Below are 16,474 nucleotides of genomic sequence, written 5' to 3'. Positions count from 1 at the left end.
TTGACATCTATAGTTATTTTATTGTTTTTTTTTCTGATGTGTTAGAAGTCATATATGTAGAGCAGAGAAATAAGACATTTTTTTCTGGGGTGCATGCCCTAGAAAAATACATATGGACCTTGGTATTTATAAAATCCTCTGTACGGCCCTGCTCATGACAATAAGAATCACTCTCAATAGTGTATGACGAGCTGTAGGTTTTTTAATCGGATCCCTATGTAAAAAATTACAAGCTACCCACAAGTCTAAAAAGCTGATTTGATTTGGGTTAGCATCCAGGGTAAATGTTAAGAAATCAGAACAACTGTTTAGATAATAATAAAAACAATTTAGTTGTTCAGTTACCCGATTCAAAAAGACAGAAATAATCATCCAAATTAGTATATTAGAAGAAAAAGCATGTATCTTAGTTAAATGTAGGCCTATGTGTGTATTTGCTGCTTGTATTTTTTAATCTACTTATATTGATGGTTTGAGATTTATGGAACTTATATTTTGTTTACTAATGAATCATTGGAATATTGTATGTAATTACCTTCATCTGTGTATAATTAGCACTCCCATTTATATTGTTCTCCACTTGGTGAAAATAATACCTTGATAAAGGCGATTTACCTTGCTGAAACATTGCTGGTAATTAATAAACTCTGCTTCAGTGAGTGTCAGGCGCCACCTGGTGGGCAGTGCTGAGCACAGCCTACAGGTATACAAATCACTTTCGCACCATTTATCTCGAGATATTTGGTGCAAAACAGAGAGCACACGAAAAAGAGGGTTTGAAACTCGTAGCAGCAGATTCAAGCAGTTGTATTTATGTACTTGTGTTTGTGCTAGAAAATATTTCAAAAATAAAAAAATATTTGTGAAATTTTTTTTTACACACATGCAACTCTCATCGCACAGATGCACAAACTGATTTTGCGAATGTACAAAATTTGTGTGTGACTTCACATGCTTTGATGCAGGTGTTCAAGTAGGTTTTGCACCATATTTACTGCAGCAATTGTAGCAAAAAACGTGAGCTTGTGAGTTTCTTAATCTGTGATTTGTAAAATGGGATTTGTGCAGCTGCACTGAAGGATTTGTGAATGTGTAACTGTTGTGTTGTATTTGAGGGAAAGAAAAAAATCTACAAGTTTGCAACTCTTCATCTGTGACTTCAAATTTACTGATACACATGTGTGGATAATCTCTACAAATACAAATTCCACTGTCACAGGTGTGCAGTTGTTTTGCACCAAATATACCTTCATACAGGTGGACTTTGATCTGTTCTGAGGTACCATGTCCTGAGGACTTTTTATTATCTTCAAACACGCTTTTATTTCAACTATAATAGTTTTACTTGACTTTTGTTTGAATAAAATTTTATATTGAGTTTAATTATTTCTTTAATACTGCTAATCTTAGTAAATCTTAGCTTATATCAGTTGCCCCGCCCACTCATCGCCGTTCTTCTCACGGAGTCCACGCCCATTTAAGTAGCATTTTTTTAAAATGATAGTGAGGTAGACTGGAGTTGAAACAGCAGGGTTTCATGACGCTTTAAGAACCAAACTTTTCTTTTGTGCCATTGTTGTGAAGACACTTTTGTAGCACCTCTTTTAAAAAAGTTTATTGTTGTGATTATATAAGTGGAATTTTCATTTCTAAAATGTCTTGGTACCTGCTCCTTATCACTGGTGACAACAATTTTGGAGCAAAATGAAACCCAGACAATCTCATTTTAATTTCTGTAGATATAGCTCAGAAAAGAAGATTAATTAAATCATAATGTTTTTCAGACACCATCTTTCTTACTGTCAATGCCCAGGTATCATGTATTGTAGAATGTAAAATTAAAACCTCTTATGGATATTACATAACATATGGGCACAGGTATCTGATGCTGAGGATCCTTCTCAATTTAAGGCCTAAAATCCATCTGTTGGTCAGGGCAGCTTGTATCGCAAGAAGTCCCTGGCACTCTATCCGTCTGGCCGGTTGTACTTTCCTTGCCGGTACCATTGGACACATACCTTGGCAAGCACAGGATGTGTCAGCGCAAATTACAGTGACCCAAAATTAGGCCACAGAATTCAGTGTTCTCTGCAGGGTAGGAATGGATACGTGATACCCAGCAGCCCTTGTGGTGTGTAGCGTGACAGTCACCCATCATAGGGCTTCTGTGTTTTGAAGCTACCGCACAAGATCATTTATATATATACCTCGTATGGACACGGGGTCCCTGTGTTCTGTGCTCGCGTAGCACGTTATATCCCGATGGTGGCGAGCGGGGGCACCTGTGCCACATAAATCCCCCTATGTTTGCATGGGAAAGAGTCACATGGGGTCACACCTCAAACAACCCTGATGTTGTGATGAAATAATCTGAATGAAATTTGATGAGACAATATTTACGCCCTCTATGGGCTTCTGTTTCGGGAAGGGACGGTTTTAGAAAACTCAACACTGTCGCTGGACTCCTGAGCTTTAACCATCTAACTTAAAAACAAATATGAAACAGTTTGGAGAGATTTAGAGAGCGGGAATTGTTGTTACAATAGGATTTGTACTTTTTTTTTAAATGTATAAGTGCAAGTAGATATGTACCTTTATTTTCAATAATGAAATAGTCTGAAAGTCTAACCCCCCAAAAATGTTGGATAATACAGTATAGTGTGTTTTATGTTTAATTAATTATTCATTTAAATGGCCAAAAGTACCCAAATTCACCCAATTAAGGACTTAGGGGTTTGTTGAAACTTTTAATCTTGAATATGAAAGTGAGCAATATTTAGCAAGCACCACTAAATATTACTATAAGTGGCTTTATTATAAACCAATTACAATAAGTATTTTGGGATCGGTTTATGGGTTAAAAAAGAAACAGTCCTAAATGTAGTTAAAGATCCACGTCAGACCGGCAAGCCTTCATCTCTGAATCATTCATATGACACAGATTTGCCTACTAACTGTCCACATGGAAAACTCGCTCAAAACCACAACTTCCCTCTGGTAGTGAAATTTCTATGCGAATCGCAGCAGTTCTGTAATAAAACACCACAGATCATCTGAATGAAGCAAGCATATGAAGTCATCATTACTCTGATTACCACACTTATGTAAGATATGTGAAACCTTATTTTTGTTGTGTTTTTTTCTATTTTGGGGTATTTTCATTTCTACTTTATGCTATTTTATTTGTTGCAGTTATAAGTATCTGCACTGTAATCAACATACAGTCTTAGGCCACCACCACCAGACTTGTTATTTTAGAAGTTTTAATGTCCATCCATATTTATTTTTCAATCTATTTTAATCTAAGATACAAACAGAAAATACAGGAATACAAAAAAAATTCCTTACTAAATGTCTTCTTTAGGCAGCGTCCGTGTTTAGTGTGACCTCTCTTGGCACTAAACACTTCTTAAGTGTTTTTGAGCAGAAAGAAGTAAAAATTTGGATTTTATTGTATTTACTATTGCTGAAGTGCAAGGGGAGTTTACACTAAAAACTTGATCAGTTTACATTTTTATACAGTTTTTAATACTATATACACAGTTCCTGTATTTTCTGGTTGTATTCTATTAAAGAGACTGAGAAACAATTATATTTGATCACTATAACATTGCAAAAACAATCAATCGAATTCTGGCATGGTGGCCTAATGCTGTGTTTAAACCAGCCGCGGTAGAGGTGTAAAGCGCGAGTGATTTCAATGTTAAGTCAATGTGAAGCCGCGTTGATGCGCGTCTGGAGGTCTCGTGGCGTGAATGTAGTTTGCGCGAATGCCGTGAATTGAGCGCCTGGCGCGGTACGCGTGAATGGTGCTTTTTGTGCATTTTGCGTTTGATGCGAATTTGCGGCTGACGCCTGAGTTGAAAATTTTGAACTTTGGCAGAATTTCGCGCCAAGTTAACCATTAACTAGCCTGCTTGCTGCTGTGCCGGCAGCCCCGCCCAGAGTCACTCATTCAACATGAGTTACAGTCTCTGACGATGACATGTTTGTCCGGTGGCGGCTACCGTAGCCTCTTTATGTGTTTCAAAAGTGAGGGGTGAGCAGTGGACTGAGCCGTTGGTTGCAATTCGCAAAATCACCACTACATGCCGCTAAAATTTACACACTGCACCTTTAAGTCATGCGACGTTTATCGACCTGCGCCGTTTATTTTCCCCCTATAGACCAAATACAAACCAGTAACTCTCTCGATAAATGCACAATTAACATCAGCCATCTTGCAAACACACAACCGCATAGCACTTGCCCCTCCCACAAGAAGCAGGTTTCGACTCTGACGCGCATCAAATGCTTGCTTTTTCCGCGCGTCTAGAGCATTCAAACTGTTCAAGCGGAAAACTAGGCGCGGTAAACGCTAATTTGACGCCTCGAGCGCAGTTGGTGTAAACGCAGCATTATGCTGTATGCTGTACAGTACTGTATTTTTAATGCTACTTTAACTTATAAAAACTAGTTAAATGTATTTTTTTAAGTTATGTCAACTATTCACAGGTCAAAACTTAAAACAGTAGGCTACACTGAATTAACTCGCCAACCTAAGTTGTTTTGAATTCATGCTGCATTTTTACAGTGCGGCCTGGAAAACTGTTTTAATAGCAACTTTGACTAAAGAAAAGAGATCAGATCTCTCTTAATCGCTTTTATCAACAAAACACTTCGTTTTCTTTAAAACTGAGAGCATGTCTTCATAAATACTGTAAAGAAAAACAAGACCCAAAGATGATTTCTCTTTAAAATATATATCTTTTTATATAGAGAGCTGCAAAAAATCAATGAAAGACAAGCATTACCTTTCATTCCATGTAATAAAAAATATCTGAATGCCCGAATTTGATTTTGTAATTATGTGATAAATCGTATTTAGAAGCTCTAGCCATACATACATAAAATACATACATACATACATACATACAAATATAATAACTCTAAGCCTTGACTGGTGCACTAAACAAAATCAATAATAATACTCAGAGTATTTGCATGTAAGAGTCTGTACGTAATACTTGTACAGTAGCTGCACTGGATCTCCTGTGGCCGTAATTCATGTAAAATCTTTCCAAAAGTGCTGACACGCATACACGTATATGCCAATGTTTTTAAACTTTGGGTCTGAAACATTAGTCAAATGCAAAAGTGTACCGCATTCTTCAAATGCATGCACATCAGTCCTCTTCTTAAGTGTACCTGTCTTTTCAGTGTAAGGTTGCATTTTTTGTGCATGTTTTCAGGGATATAATGTGCTGGCACTTGAAAGCATTAAGGCTTTGTTTTGATAATTTAAGCATCCAAGTAAAAGCTGTTTTATATTCCCTTTTCTGCTTTGGTCCATGGCCTTTCTGGCTTTCCATAACCTATTATTAGATGTTTTATTAAATCATTGGATGCTTTATTTTTGGAATACGACCACTGAACATAGCTGTAATACTGATTGTATGGGAATATCTGCATGCTTTTCTCTCATTTAGAAAGCACATACAGAGCATTTGAGAAATGCTACCGACTGAAACATCAGCCACTAGTTGAGCCTAAAATATACTACAGTTTACCAGCATATTCCAGCAAACACACATTACACTTTCTGGGTCTCTCAGTGATTTCGATGAAGACTATGTGAGGAAAATCTTCAAACGTGGCCGAAAGTATGCCATCTTTCTCTGATCCAATTCCAAGAAAGCAGAGAACCATAAGCAATAGAGTCCTACAAACATAAACCGCTCACATCCATCTCTTTTCAACAGTTTAAGTCACCTTGATTGTCCACTGTGTGCATGTTCAGAATGGCAACGTGTCCATGAAAATTTTATCCACAATTGGTGGGGGTGGAACCAGGTCTTCCAGTTTGAGATAGAAGATTCGCTGGAGACCCTGAGTGCACAGGGTTCTCAGCTCGGGAAGCTTGCTCAAGAGTCGGGACAGGTAGTTGGGCCGAACGACTTCAGAGGTACTCGTGGCGACGTGATCTCTGAGACACGTGACCAAGCGGTTCTGGAGGTCCTCGACTCGCTTGGGCTCTTTCAGACCATGTCGATCTGTAAATCACAGTTAGGGTTACAAACTTCCTCAATATTATATTTGTATATCTTGTGTGTAACATTTCTATGTACAAATACAATTATGTACCTGTGATAATAACCAAAGTGGCAAGGCAGGAAAAAGATGATACATCTAAATTCAAGCGATGTAAACTCTGAGAGAACTCCATAATGGAGTCAATCCAGTCACCGAAGCTTCGCACACACTGTGTTCTGTGGAGAACTGTCCCATTGCAGAAAATAAGCTTGTCTGTCTCAGGGTTTGACCTGGAAATATAAATCAATCAAATTTTAGCCATGTTTGACTGTTATGTACACCTTAACATACCGAATGCTGTACTAATTTACAATCAGATTAAACTGTGATTCACCGTACCTGTATGCTAACCGAAGTATGAAGAGCTCCACAAAAGCTGACTCCAGGAGAAGGTCTTGGTCCTCCTTACAAAACGCATTAAATCCTGGGATATTTCCGGCCCACTTTCTGATAACATCCATTGACCCTGTAAGCAGGTCATAAAACTGCTGGATGTCATTGGCATCTTCCTTTTCGGACAACCCGGATACTGATTCCTGATACTGAACAATGACCAAAAAAGAAATATTATGAATATTATTAAGTAAGCACTGAAATGAATTTGTCTGATATAATAAACACTGATTTAAAAGAAAACACCATCGGTTTTCAATATTTTACTATGTTCTTACCTCAACTTAGACGAATTAATACATACCCATCTTTTTTAAATGCATACACTAAATCTTTGTACAGCCGTCGTGAATGTGTTAGAATTTAGCCTAGCCCCATTCATTCCTTAGGATCCAAACAGGGATGAATTTAGAAGCCACCAAACACCACCAAACATGTTTTCACTATTTAAAGACTGTTACATGAGTAGTTACACGAGTAAGTATGGTGGCATAAAATAAAACGTTTGTTTGGAGCCATAGGAATGAATTGCGCTAGGCTAAATGCTAACACATTCACAAAGCGCTGTACAAAGATTAAAAATGCACACATTGAAAAAAGATAGGTATGTATTTATTCATCTAAGTTGAGGTAAGAACATAGTAAAATATTGAAAAATGGTGGTGTTTTCCTTTAAAGCTGAAGGTGCTTAAAGTCACCTTTGAATAGTCCAGATTTCCACTGGCTGGGTTGGAGTCAATATGGGCAGTGACGAGAGAGGTGATGATGTTTACGGGGGAAGAGACAGAGACTGAGTCTTGAACAACTTTTGGTTTGGATGGCAGACGACCTCTTCTACCTTTAAGGCTGTCTGTTCTTACAACTACACAGAGAGACAATATGCACACATTACAAATGCTTTAAAGATATGGGTGTTGTATTGCAGAATGCCATTATAAAGAAAGACATTATAAATATGCATTTTATAATAATGTTACCTTCTTTCACCATCCCCACTGCTAGGCACTTTTGAAAACGGCAGAACTGGCACCTGTTTCGCCGCCTTTTGTCCACTGGACAGTCTTTGTTGGCAAGGCAAACGTACTTGGCATTTTTCTGTACTGTGCGCTAAAAATCATAAAGGAAACTTTTTAGTCGACTAGTCTACCAAGTCCAGAATTCAGCAAATAATATTACAGAGTTGTGACCTGTGATCACATCATATGTACAGTTTAATTATTATTAATAAAACAGTTAATATTTTTAACAGTGGTTTCGCTTAAAATATTTGTTATTATTTATTATATTACATTTATTTTAATGTACATGCTTAATTTTCATCACATAAATTTATCAGGGAATGCTAATAAGTTCACCTTAGACTCACCTTAAAAAAGCCCTTGCACCCTTCACAGGTGCGCACACCGTAATGTTGACAGGAAGCATTGTCTCCACACACTGCACAGCGTCCCTCATTTCCTGTTGGACTCCTCACTTTAGGAGACAGATGTCCATCCATCAGTCCTGACCCATCCCGGGTACCCTGGTCCAGGCCAAGCGGACTGAAGGGAAGAGGAGAACCATGCTGCTGGTTCTGAGAAAACGGATCCTGATCCGAAAGCTGAGGCTGCAGTTGACTCAGTGGAGAAAGCTCGTCGGCTGTAACGTGCCCAAACGTGAAAAAAGAAGGAGGCTGTGCCAAAGGGGTCTTCTCTGAAGCCCAGCAGCCATCGTCCGGGGAACAGGGACCATAGGTGCTATCCCAAGCTGACATGGGCTGAAACCCAGGGGTTGAGGGCGATGGTGCCGAAGCTGGACTTCCAAAGCAGTTTGACCCACCTGAAGAAGACAACGTCTCATCCAAGTAGCTCAAAGCAAATGTGCCTGGGTAGCAGCCGTACACCTGGAGGTCGTCCAGTTTGAAAGCGTCCTGCCCTGGAGTGGCACCTGCACAGGTCGAAGCAGCCCCTGTGGCAATCTGGCAGGAGTAGGTGTCGAACTCGCCAACGTAGCCTCCGACCAAAGAAGTGATGCTCGGTAGGGAGGGAGCAGAGTGCTGGTCCCGCTGGTCAGTTACGTCCATGGCCAACCTGGAGGTGAAGTCAGGATTCAAAAATTCTGAGCTGAAGAGCGAGCTCTCATAGGTCTGGATTCCATGTTGACTTTGAACACAGGTCATTTCTGCAGAACAAAACCACAACGTCTACTTTTAATGCCGTGGATATTGCTGCAGAAACCTCTGAATGGACAAGCACTTTTGAAAAATACCATCACGTTCCTCGAGAACCGAACAGTGTCTTAACCTTTACCTAGACTGCATCTATGGTCTCAGTTACAGGTCAGAAAGTCAGTGTTACTCGACAGAGGCAGTTCTCTGAAGTTCTTACTGAGAAAAACTTGAGAGCGGTCTGGCTGGAAAGGGCAAACGTGCTTATCAGTGTTACCATAACCAAAAGAGCGCCGGACAAATGTGACACGTGGGCTGCCTGTCTGAGAGGGCGTGTATGTTTGTGTGGGCGACAACATTATCAGATAGAGTAGACCGGCGTATGTGAATTTTTTTAGATGGAGCAAAATTTCCCCATCAAACATCAGATATCTTTATAATGCACTACCAGTTCCACTACACTACATATATCTAGATGGGCAATGGAAAATTGTAAAAATGCTTTTGAATGATTTTTTTTTTCAGATTTGCAGAGTGAGTTCAAGTAAATTTGTCAACAGTTTGTCAGACCAATGACCTTCCACCAAAAGCAAGGTGAGAACATGACACCCTGAACATCTGATCATCTGACCCCTGAACTTACATACAAACTTAAGAAGTCATTTGACTGACCCTGACACTGAGACCACATTCATCAGTCAGAGCATGTAGTAGGTGCGTGTTTTAATAGACTCCTTGCTCAAAAGAATACAACCTTTGATGTAAAACAAGTTGTGTAGTTTACAATATACCCCTAACTTATAACATAATATAGAAAACATAATACATAAATCATTGAAACAAATGCAAAAAGGTTGTAAAGGCGAATACAGAAAAATCACAGACTGTTGCGCGTGCACCTGTTGCAGAGAGACTCGGCGCGTGCAGAAGCGCATTAAAAACACACACTCTCACCCTTTACTTTTATGTTTACTATTATTTTATTTCGTAGAGGTGTTACGTTAACATGAGATTCTTATTAAAGGAATACGTTTTAAGAAACTAACATGGTTTTATTTTACCGTAACCTAACTGTGATGTACGCACTTGTTGTTAATCTCGCGCGTACCAGATAATATTACGTACAAAATAGTAAGTAGCCTACAAAACACACGAATTAGTTATTATTATGTATACTTGTATTAATATTAATTGCTATTTTGTACTACAGCAAACACATTTAGTTGTACTTGTCGCATATATGGTTTAAAAAAGTAAACGAGAACACATAAAAGTAGTTAAATTGACTAGTGACATACCTGAAAACGTGGTGATGGACTTAAAAGTGTCCGTATTCCAAGAGATGGATAACCATGTATAACGTCCCCGGCTACGACAAGATGCTTTACTCAAATATCTGAAGGCGAGCAGATATATACCGACTACTTTATTGTGCCGTTACGTCAGAGGTGCATCCTTTCGAGGCGTTCCACTGGCAAATATGGCCATGCAGGGGCGGAGATCCTCCAGGCGCTGGCCAATCAGAGCGCTCGCAGTCAAAAGACATGACGCACGCACGGGATTCCATTGACGCAAACAATCCGCACGATTATTGTTCTAATTATAGTAGCGTGCTGCCGTGCAAGCTGTTGAATTTCAGTTAAAAATAGTGAGAAGACACAAATAACTAGAAGATTGGCTATTGACAGAGTATGAAAACACACAAAACTCGTATGTGTTTCCAAAAGGATTCTGTTTTGTGCATCGTGTGGTTACCAAAAGATAGTTTATTGGGTTGTAGACGATATAGATTATTTTATCAGTCTGGAAGGAAACGGTGATGAAACGCTAAGGTGTTTTCTATAGTCAAGAATAGATGCATTATATGTTGTGATATTCTTTAAAACAAAATCATTTTATTCAGAAATTCTTAAATATATGCTATTGCACAATACACTTTCCTACCACCACAAAGAACCCACAAGGAGAGGGTAGGGCAACACCTGCATAACCTGAACATGTCAAAACAAGAGTGTTAGAAAAAAAAAACGGAAGTTAACTATGTCACAGTATAGTATACAATAGCGCGTGCCGCTGATCGGCAATACCAGTAAATGTCACGTTTCTGCCATGTGGTAAATCTCAGGCTGAGGTAAAATTTCTTTAACTTATACAGCATTGAACGAAATTAAAATGCAAGTAAAAATCATGTTAACATAATGCTGAACATAGGGATAATTTAAGGTCAACACTTCGACATCTAGAGCACTGTTTATTTAACTCTTGACATATGTAAAGTATCTCTGTACGTGTTTATTTATCATTCAGATGTTGGCAGTTTTTCAGTACAACAATTTAACAGGCAACCACGCACTTCTGTAGGTGAGAAGCTGTTACGTGTGCTATTTTAAAGTATATCATCCAGACATGCCTGATGTGCTTGTTAGGTCAGCTACATTGGGTGATGATAGAAAACCATGTCCATATCATTTTTTCCTCACATAATACATTTGCCCCAAGACAGAGTTCCCTTTGCCACATACTAAGTATTATCTTACAATACCTGCCTGCTTTTCTAAGCAAGACAAAATGTGACCTACTTTTGCTGTATGGGCTGTGCAAGTGCAAGTGACCAAGTAATCATGCAATGAAAGATACATCTAGCAGGCCAGCATGCTTTCAGGGACTGAATCTTTGAAAAAAAAATATATATATATATTCTAAATTTTCTTTATTTAACTTTTTTTTAATTAACATAATTTTATACACTCCAAAAATGGCCATGTTGGGTAAATAATGGACAAAACATGCTGGGTTAAAAATTACCCAATTTTTATTGTATTGCAACCATACTGTAGGTTATAATAACCCATCAGTTGGGTTAAAACAACCCAGAATTGGGTCAATTTTAACCCAGCGGTGTGTTCTGTCCAATCTTCACCCAAGATCAAATAACCCAGTAATTTTCAGCACTGTTAATGTATACAGTATTTAGTAACTAGTGCTTTGATCAACTGTACTGTAGTATATTTTAATATTTAAGGTTAAAAAACAAATAGTAGGCCTATAGGAATTTACTACAGTTTAATTTTTTAAGCAACCGTGTGGCTGTTTGTGACTAATTCAACCTAAAATTTTGTAGTAATGTAGTTAGATATTTCACAAAATGTTAAAGATAAACTATATATTATCTTCCCATCTTCACCTGTTTTGTGGTGGTCTATTATTATCTCTAAATTTAAGAAAACAATACAAAAACAGTATGTTGCATTAAAACCAATGCATATTTGAATGTGCTTTATTTCTGGTAAGTGTTTAAAAAAATTATGTATCAAACATGACCCAGACACGTCTTGTGAGATGCACTATGATAAATCCCTGCTTAATCGGCGTTTCCAGACAGTCGCTGTGTTTTTTCTCAACATCCACCTCGTAGAGTACCTCCTAGAAGTACCTATTCCATTCGTAGTAATCACAAGCAGACATCTTATTAGCGTCCTCATGATCAAAGATTTTTGCTCGAGTGCCCGTAATTTCTCAATCCAGCCGCGGACTCTCCTGCTTTGTTCCACCTGTGATGCGCGGCGAGGACCGGGAGCGCAGCTTTCAACCTCACAAAGCAGCCTGCTTCCTCTTCTGACCGCGCGGTTGGAGAAAAGAAAGGATGTGTACGCGTGTGACTGTCTGAGACCAAAACCAGGAAGCTCGCCCTAATGACGCAATAGACGGCTGACGTAGCAGGAATCCCTCCCACGCGCGTTGCCATATGGGGAAGCCCGGTTGAATACGGCAGAAGGTGCAGTCTGCGACTGTCGTTGATAAGTGACGCGACAGTTTTCCATTACTACATCCATTTTCATGTCGCCACGATCCGGATCACGGGCTTAATTACTTTTAAAATAAACCTTTTAGGAATAGATGAAAGCGACAAACAGCACCTAGGGACAGTTACAGTTGCCTTACACCTGCTCTGTTGTTGGCATATGGTTCGAGCTAAGCTTGTCGAAAGGGGTGGGATAGGAAAAAGACGGCGAGGAAGTGGTCTATAAAGACAAAAACAATGTAATCAGATCGAAACAGGTGCGTTGACGAGAAAAACGATGGAGGTGGAATGAAAAACAGTTTTAATAGGCAGATAAAATAGATAAGATATAGGACCATTACATTAAATTATACGTTTTATTGCCACTCTGCAAACATACATAACGTATTGCTTATTAACAGAGTTTTTTGTTTTTTTTGTTTAAGTGTGTTAAACAAGTGTAGTATGTGTGTTTAAGTGTATTATTAAGTTTTAACATGGCGTGAAATAATTTTTAGGTCTCCATTATCTAAAGTCTACATCTTTTGTGAGTTTACTTAATTTTAAAGAAAGCATAAAGTAGGGGTTTAGGCCTTTGACATGTCTTAAGTTTGCATCTGTGTATTAATTAAAATTAGCATGAAATAGCTCTTTTTAGGCCTCTGATATGACTTAAATATTTACCTTATTTGAGTGTACTTAATTTAAACATAGCTAAAACCTCATTTCAGGCCACTGATATTATTTAAAGGAAAACACCACCACTTTTCAAAATTTGACTATGTTCATACCTTAACTTAGACAAATTAATACATACCTATCTTTTTTCAATGCGTGCACTTAATTTTTGAACAGCACGTTGAGGATGTGTTAGCATTTAGCCTAGCCCCATTCATTCTAGGATCCAAACAGGGATGAATTTAGAAGCCACCAAACACTTCCATGTTTTCCCTATTTAAAGACTGTTACATGAGTAAGTATGGTGGATAAAAATTGAGAACTATATTTTATGGTGGAAGAGGACTTAGTCTGCAGCACTTCGACCTCGACGCGCAGTAAAATCACCACTCCTCACTATTCCCTTTCTCACTCAAACTTCCTTCAATATTACTGTGCCCGAGGTCGAAGTGCTGCAAACTAAGTGCTCTTCCGCCATACAATATAGTTTTCATTCCGCTTAAAAATCACCACGTTTTGTTTTGTGCCACCATACTTACTTGTGTAACTACTTATGTAACAGTCTTTAAATAGGGAAAACATGAAAGTTTATGGTGGTTTCTAAATTCATCCCTGTTTGGATCCTTAGGAATGAATGGGGCTAGGCTAAATGCTAACACATTCACGACATGCTGTACAAAGATTAAGTGCACGCATTGAAAAAAGATAGGTATGAATTAATTCATCTAAATTGAGGTAAGAACATAGTAAGAACATATTGAAAAACTGTGGTGTTTTCCTTTAAGTCTGCATTTGACCTGAGTGTTCTTAATTTGAAATAAAATGTCTCTCTTTAAGCCTTTGACATGACTTAAGTCTACATCTTGTGTAAGTGTACTTAATGATGGCAAAAAAATAGCTTTTTTTGACATTACTTAGGCTAAGTCTATGTCTTATAAGAGTGTGGGCTATTTAATTTTAAAGTTAGCTTTTTTAAGGCCTCTTTATATGACTTAATTTTTATTTATTTAAGTGTACTTTAAAGATAACACAAAATAGCTTAAAGTAGGCCACTGAGATGACTTAAGTTTACATATTATGTGAGTATACTTAATTTTAAGTAAAAATTCAAATGTCTTTTGTTAGGCTTTTCACGTGAGTTTAGTCTGCATCTTATTGAAGTGTACTTAGTCTTAAAGATAGCTTAAAATAGCTTCTTTGGGCTTTTGACGTAACTTAAATATACGTTTCAGGCAAGTGTATTTTATTTTAACGTTTGGATGAACATAGCTCCTTTTAGGTCACTAATGAGACTTAAGTCTACATTATATGTTTGTGTTTTAAAGTATGCCTGAAATAGGTCTTTATATACCACTAACATGACTATTGAAGTCTAGTTACTCTGGTATGTATGTGCATAGCATAGTCTGGTATGTATGTGCATTGTGCATAGTAGGTATAGTATGCGCATCATTTTGGACACAAGTCCCTGACTTGTGGGTCAATGTAGTAACTCTTATGTTGTATACTGTGGTGTCTATACAAGTCAACAGAAGGATAACGCATATGTATAATATATAGTATATTATTGAATATAATATTAAGTCTTTCTTTATCTGCATGTAAAGAAATTTGCTGCCAAAGGACTTTGGCTGTATTTGGATGACGTAATATTGTGTAGTTCACCAAAATGTACCTCATAAGATTTCTGCCATGTCTTTTTTTAGAGACCCATGTTTCTTTATGCATTTGTCATTTTCATATAGCACTGTGACAAATTTACACCAAGGAGAGACAGCTCATGTTACCATTTTCTAGTCATTAAAAACATATACAATACAGTCACGTCGTTTGTGGGTTCAAAGTCAGGCACCTGTTGCTATATCAAAGTGATTTACATACAGCTGTTTGTCACCATCAGCAATAGCGCCCCCATCAGACTCTGTGTTTGTCCCTCCACATTGCAGCATGCCTGGAAATCCTTGAATGCAAATGCTTTTAAAGCAAACCAAGTGTACATCATATCCCCTAAATAGCCGGTGTGTTGTCTTTTTGACTGAGTTGTATCTTAGCGCAGAGATTATGTAATGAAATGTAAATGTGTTAGGATGGAGATTCTTGACTTTGACTGGTTCTTGACCTTGACAAGATACATGAGCACAATCCCCAAAAGGATTAGCCCAATCCTGACAGCTGCTCTTTTAACTCCGAGCTATAGCTATAAAGTGTAAATCAATAACTTGATCGCATTAGATTTGTGTCAGTCTTAAGGACATTGGGATGTTGCTGTTAAGAGACACTTTTAAAACCCTTAGGAAAATTAAGGTTTTATATTAAATGGTTTTATTGTAGTGCAAGTGAATAATCATGGTTTGTTGATGTGTTGATTACTATTTATAAAACCAGACCCTATTATTTTACTAGAAGAAGAAGAAGAAGTTTTATTTATATAGCGCCTTTCCAAAGCTCAAGGTTGCTTTACATAACAGTACATCAAAATTAACAACTTCCAAAATAGACATACATTTCATACAACACAAAACGGGTTTTAACAACAGCAGAGATGTGAGAGGCAAAAGAGAGAGATGAGTCAAATAAGACACCAAGGTTACGTACAGAGTTGGATGGCTTTACATGAACATCGTCAATTTTAAAGGACAAAACCGACCTATTTACTGCTTTATCAGAGCCAATCAGCAATATTTCAGTCTTGTTGTTATTTAATTTGAAGAAGTTCAAAGACAGCCAGTGCTTGATGTCCCTAATACAGGATGTAAGCGAGTCAGGAAGGTGTGAGTGATAGGGATTGATAGTTAGATACATTTGGATATCATCAGCATAGCAATGAAATTAAAGCCCAATGTCTGCGTAGTATGTCACCGATAAATGTATATGATAAACAGCAGTGGTCCAAGGACCGAACCCTGGGGAACACCCTGTGAAACTGGAGCTATATCAGATTTAAACCCCTGTATGGTGATATAATTCCTTCTCACTGCAAAAAATGACTTTCTTACGTAGTATTTTTGTCTTGTTTGCAGTAGAAATATCTAAAAATTCTTAAATCAAGATGTATTTTCTTGATGAGCAAAATGACCTAAGAAAATAATTCTAGTTTTTAGACAAAAAATATACAATTTAAGTGATTTTTTGCTTGAAACAAGCAAAAATATCTGCCAATGGGGTGAGAAAATTTTAAGAAAAAATAAATCTTATTTCACAATTTTTTTTCTCACCCCATTGGCAGATAATTTTGCTTGTTTTAAGGACAATTTCACTTAAATTGTATATTATTTGTCTTAAAACTAGACTAATTTACTAAGGTAATTTTGCACATCAAGAAAAAGCATCTTAATTTAAGAATTTTTAGATATTTCTACTGAAACAAGACAAAAATACTATGTAAGAAAGTCATTTTTTGCAGT

General features: G+C 37.6%; 1 protein-coding gene across 2 annotated transcripts; it reads right to left on the bottom strand.

The window, feature by feature from the left end:
• Positions 1 to 4,723: 4,723 nt before the first annotated feature.
• On the bottom strand, positions 4,724 to 10,068 carry nr4a1 (nuclear receptor subfamily 4, group A, member 1). Of its 2 annotated transcripts, none has more exons than XM_065285429.1 (7): positions 9,910 to 10,068; positions 7,832 to 8,625; positions 7,443 to 7,572; positions 7,164 to 7,327; positions 6,412 to 6,614; positions 6,124 to 6,302; positions 4,724 to 6,032 (listed from the first exon to the last, which is right to left on the bottom strand). In XM_065285429.1, the coding sequence occupies exons 2-7, from the start codon at positions 8,621 to 8,623 to the stop codon at positions 5,776 to 5,778; spliced, it is 1,725 nt and encodes a 574-aa protein (XP_065141501.1). In that variant the 5' UTR covers positions 8,624 to 8,625; positions 9,910 to 10,068; the 3' UTR covers positions 4,724 to 5,775. The 2 variants fall into 2 exon arrangements, with proteins under 2 accessions (XP_065141501.1, XP_065141502.1); XM_065285430.1 differs by having other exon boundaries at positions 7,832 to 8,534; positions 9,910 to 10,002.
• Positions 10,069 to 16,474: the final 6,406 nt, after the last annotated feature.

The sequence above is a fragment of the Paramisgurnus dabryanus genome, chromosome 21, assembly GCF_030506205.2.
Source record: "Paramisgurnus dabryanus chromosome 21, PD_genome_1.1, whole genome shotgun sequence".
NCBI lineage: Eukaryota > Metazoa > Chordata > Actinopteri > Cypriniformes > Cobitidae > Paramisgurnus > Paramisgurnus dabryanus.
The sequence above is the reverse complement of the archived record's forward strand: the minus strand, read 5'-3'. Positions and strand labels throughout refer to the sequence as shown.

Bases quoted from the DNA above. Each gene is read 5' to 3' on its own strand.
- nr4a1 (XM_065285429.1), bottom strand. From the start codon at position 8,623: ATGACCTGTGTTCAAAGTCAACATGGAATCCAGACCTATGAGAGCTCG. The intron at 7,573-7,831 runs GTGAGTCTAAGG...TATGATTTTTAG, and splicing joins GGTGCAAGGGCTTTTTTAAG to CGCACAGTACAGAAAAATGC. The intron at 6,303-6,411 runs GTACGGTGAATC...TTATATTTCCAG, and splicing joins ATACTTCGGTTAGCATACAG to GTCAAACCCTGAGACAGACA.